We start from the raw sequence: 4444 nt of genomic DNA on the forward strand, positions 1-4444 counted from the left end.
TCCCACTATATTGATAATATTTTCACTACTTGAGGCCGTGGGAACCTCCAAAACCCCTGGTGTCTACGTCACATTTGATCTAGGATGTGCAGTGTTTTTCCTTGATATTGAAAAAATAGTAAATAAAAAAAATAAATAAATGTTTATATAATTATTACTTCCGCCTTCGGACGTCGAGCCCAACAATGAATTCATCCCTCCCCTCCACTCTCCCCCCCTTCATCACCCACACTCCTTATCCTCGTCTTCCCCACGTGACCTTTGGACCAAGTGGTGACCGCCAGACTACAGGCTGAGAGATTTTCCTAAAAGTAAAAATATCCTCCAATCAGAAGGGCTAGAAAAAGGAGACACAGGGATGTCTAGGACGCAGATTATGTATATAAACAACTTGCGTTGTCTAATTTCAGCTCAACAAACAATCTTACGATAGACAGCTACTCTAGAGAAAAAAAATACAAAGTTTGTTATAGATTTAAACTGTTACAAAATTAAAGTCTTTAATCATATATAAAACTTAATTTTGGGAACAATATTTTATTTTTAAAAGAGATTTAAGATGTCTAGTTCGGTCATGCAGATTTTAATGTTAACTTTGTTTGGGATGATCTTGTTTCAACTTTCAACTGGCCACGTTATCGGAGGTGGATATAACACAGAATCGGATGAAGAGGCGGAAACCACGCCAACGCCACGCTGGGTTAGGTCCGCCGTCGCGTCTGCAACCGCAACTAAGCGCAGCGCCCGCAATACCCTCGTTGAGAAGCTGAAGCTCACCCCTTCTCCCAAGCTTCTGAAAATGAAGAAGTCGCCAAAGTCGAGCTTGAAGAAGAAGAAGAGAGACCCCACTCTCAGATCAAGGCGATCTCAGATCAACTGCCAGATGCCTTCCAATCTACCCAGGATGGTCAGAGAATTGAACCCGTTCCTGAACTTCACCCAATTCGTTGGATTGGTCAACCGATCAGAGAGCTATCCTCCATTGCCAGATAACCAGCCCAGCGTTGACGACTGCCCATCCGGCTACGGGTCTTGGTGGCCGAGGAGTGAGATGAACCTCAGGTCAACATGCCCTTGGGTGTACGAAGAGATAGATCTAGGACCTACCATGTATCCAAGGTAAGCACCAATTCTCTACTTAACGGTCGCTAAGCCGTACATTGCCGTGTAGTTGTTCATGCTAGCCAGTATATTTTATTGTTTAATGTAGTAATTTCTTTATTATTGGTAATTGTAAATTGATTTATACATTTTAATAAATGTAAGACAGATATATTTGTTATTAAAGTTAAATAATATTATACACAGAAATAAATCCTTTTTATACATAAGTAGCTTTGCCTGATCTCTGTAATAATTTTTTTTTTTTTTTTTTTTTTTTTAAATGCTAATTTTAATCACTCGATTCCAAATGAAATTATTAAAATATTGACACACTAGAGATGTAGTTGTCGTCCTTTATAAATGTGTGCTAAATGCATTTATTGGAAAGAATAAAGTCAGTAACGTCCCTTTGTTATTCTCTGTCCCTTTCAGAAAAATTCAGCAGGCTGTGTGCATCTGTGAGACTTGTATCGCCGCGGACTCCATGAATTGTGAAGAAATCCGTCAGAACATGACCGTGTTCAGCATTAGCGGATGTCGTGATGGGTTGGCCATCTTTAACAAACTGGATCTGTCCATCGTCGTGGGCTGTCACTGCGCCAACGCCGCCATCAGCCACGTGCGAATCACCGAAGCCTAGTGGACGAAGAGCCCCAGAAGGAGAGGGGATGCTCCAGGAGAAGTCAGGGATACGTCTGTTATACAGACGTCTTCCTTGTCGTTGATGACCAGGCCCTCTCATATTTTATTTTCAAACACTAGCAAGTTATGCTACAGAACCTTTCGACAGTTGATTTGACAAAGAAGAGCTGTTCTCTATACCTTATTCCCATAATCCCCCCCTCCCCGAGTTGACCATATCTATATACAAACACCTTCCCCGCCCATCTACGAGCAGCTCTTTGAAGTCATTTTCAACTACCTATTGGTAGGTCATATTGACCTATTTACATTTTGCCAAATAGTATTATTTATTTATTAACGAAAAATCATAATCTTTATGTTCTTAATCATTATATATTGAAATTATTTCTTTGTACAAATGTCCTTCAATATCTAAAAATACTCATTGTTACATTTTTGATACTTTTTTTATTGTAATATTTTATGGCTCCTACTTTTTATTAGAGGCCAATACTTTATATATAATTTGAAAGGATTGCATTTACAAAGTCATTTTTTTTTTCTGAATTTGAATATATACATCAGTACATCTGTACTTGTACATAGACAATTAATGATATTTGATAACAAAATGCTTATAAAAGCAATGTTACATTTGTATTGGCTATGTAAGTTATATATATATATATATATATATATATCTACGTCCATGTATTTGGTCACTAGTTGACCAGTCTTTATAAAGAGGTCGGTACTATGGGAAAGCGTCAACAACATTCGCGTGTGTGTTCAAACTGGGTGAGACGTCCATACCACTGAGGTCCGGCAAACTGTAGCCGGTGGATTGCTCAGCCAAAGCTATTTGAACACACCGAAATATTTCTCTGATTTGAGAATCCTTGATCTTGGTATGTAGGCCTAGATCGACACAGACTATACCCTACTTCTTTGAACACAGCCGTATCCCATTAAAACAACAACTAGACACTGTGATATAAATATAAGGCACTATCAGTGCAGGGAGATAACTATCTTTTTTATGTATAAATGTTGTTACCGTTCTTTTCTATTTTTTTTTTTTATGTATTCCATATTTATGTATATTTTATTTATAAATTTGATTGTTAACTATATTTTGTTTTTATTGTCTATAAAGTATATAAAATGTATCTTTAATATGTAAAAAAAATAAGTCAGTAGATTTAAGAACATATATTATCTTCCCTTGTCCTACAAGACTTAAGCATTCATACCTAAAATTACAATTAACTATATATGTCTATGAAAATGTCAATTAATATTCCTAATCATTTGTCATTTTTGTACAAAGTTAAAATACTAATGAACCCTAGCCCCATTAGATGTTGGTTTTCTTAAGGGAAATAAGCCACATCCTAGTCAGTGTATTCTGTAGGCTCTAACGTCAAGAGACACAAGGTATACACATGTTTAGTCCAATATGTACTCATTAATGCGTAGCTGAATTTACTTCATTGTAAAAGTTGAATTATTCATTTCATTATTGCACTGTTACTTCTTATACAAATATATGTTCATTCTTGATTTAAGTTTTTTATTCTAAATAATTAACCAGTAGATATTGTTCAATTTTCCATATTTATCGACTACACTGATACATGCTGGCTCATTTAGTCTAGATTTTGGCTAATGGCAAAAGTAATTCCCCATAATTTTAAATTTCCTGCTTTATAGACTTTTGTTTCACTAGAATATTAATAAAACAGACTCTCCCATAAGAAAGATTTGTTTGTCAGTAATACTTCAGATATTCAACTTGATGTTTGAAACATTGGAAACAGTTTTCTGTAACAATAAAAAAAAATGTTAACAAAGTTTGACAACTATTCTACTCCCGATACATACAGTACGTCAAAGCTTGTGATGAATTCAACTAGTATGTGCTCCCTCCCAGTCTCCACAGCAATAGTGGTCTAAAGAACTCGAAGGAAATCGCTCCAGGCTAGAGATTCGAATGAGAGATACCTTGCCATTACCTTTACAGACGAGATGTCATTTGAGCAATGTTCTGAAAGATAGCTGTATGCTACTATTTATATTTGATCTCTATAATTTGTTCTAATGTTCGATTGACTCAAAGCGATACTGTGATACGTGTTTGTATTTATTCTGACCAATTATTATGAAACTCATTTTTTTTAAATTCTGATTTCAATAAAAAAAAATATGTTAATATAAAAAATGTTTTCAATTTAATTTGTTTCTCCAACTTTCTGTCTCTTTTCATTTTCTTTCTGTCTCTTTTTCTCTCTTCTTTTTTCACTCTCTTTCTCTGTCTCTCTTTATTTTAATGTATTTGAACCATAAAATTGTAGATGTATGTCTTGACTATCTAATCACCATCGATCTAAAACAAAAGGAAAGAATCGAAGTGCTATTGCCAGTGGTGGCACTATTAACACACATAATAGCACAGCGTTTTTTGTTGTTTATTTGTTGTTGTTTTTAGACAGATGACCTGATTCAAAAATTTAGTAAGGAATCTGAGGGTCACGCGAGCTTCTACAAAATGAAAACCCACACAACTAGTTAAATATATGATAAAAGAATTATTAAGAATTATTTTTTAAAAAGGTGTGGAGTGCTTTACCTTGACCTTTTTTGCAGAATGTCCATTTCCTCCTCTCATGTTTCCAAGTTTCCCGCCATTTTTACGAGAAAAATAAAACAAAAGACA

The 4444-nt window shown here is 35.2% G+C and overlaps 1 protein-coding gene across 1 annotated transcript; it reads left to right on the forward strand.

Annotated features, from left to right (window-relative positions):
- Window positions 1–440: 440 nt before the first annotated feature.
- On the forward strand, window positions 441–3947 carry LOC106066244 (uncharacterized). The gene is made up of 2 exons (XM_013225221.2): window positions 441–1119; window positions 1537–3947. Exons 1-2 carry the CDS (start codon window positions 560–562, stop codon window positions 1742–1744), a joined length of 768 nt encoding a protein of 255 aa, XP_013080675.2. The 5' UTR covers window positions 441–559; the 3' UTR covers window positions 1745–3947.
- Window positions 3948–4444: the final 497 nt, after the last annotated feature.

The sequence above is a fragment of the Biomphalaria glabrata genome, chromosome 12 (assembly GCF_947242115.1).
Source record: "Biomphalaria glabrata chromosome 12, xgBioGlab47.1, whole genome shotgun sequence".
Taxonomy (NCBI): domain Eukaryota; kingdom Metazoa; phylum Mollusca; class Gastropoda; family Planorbidae; genus Biomphalaria; species Biomphalaria glabrata.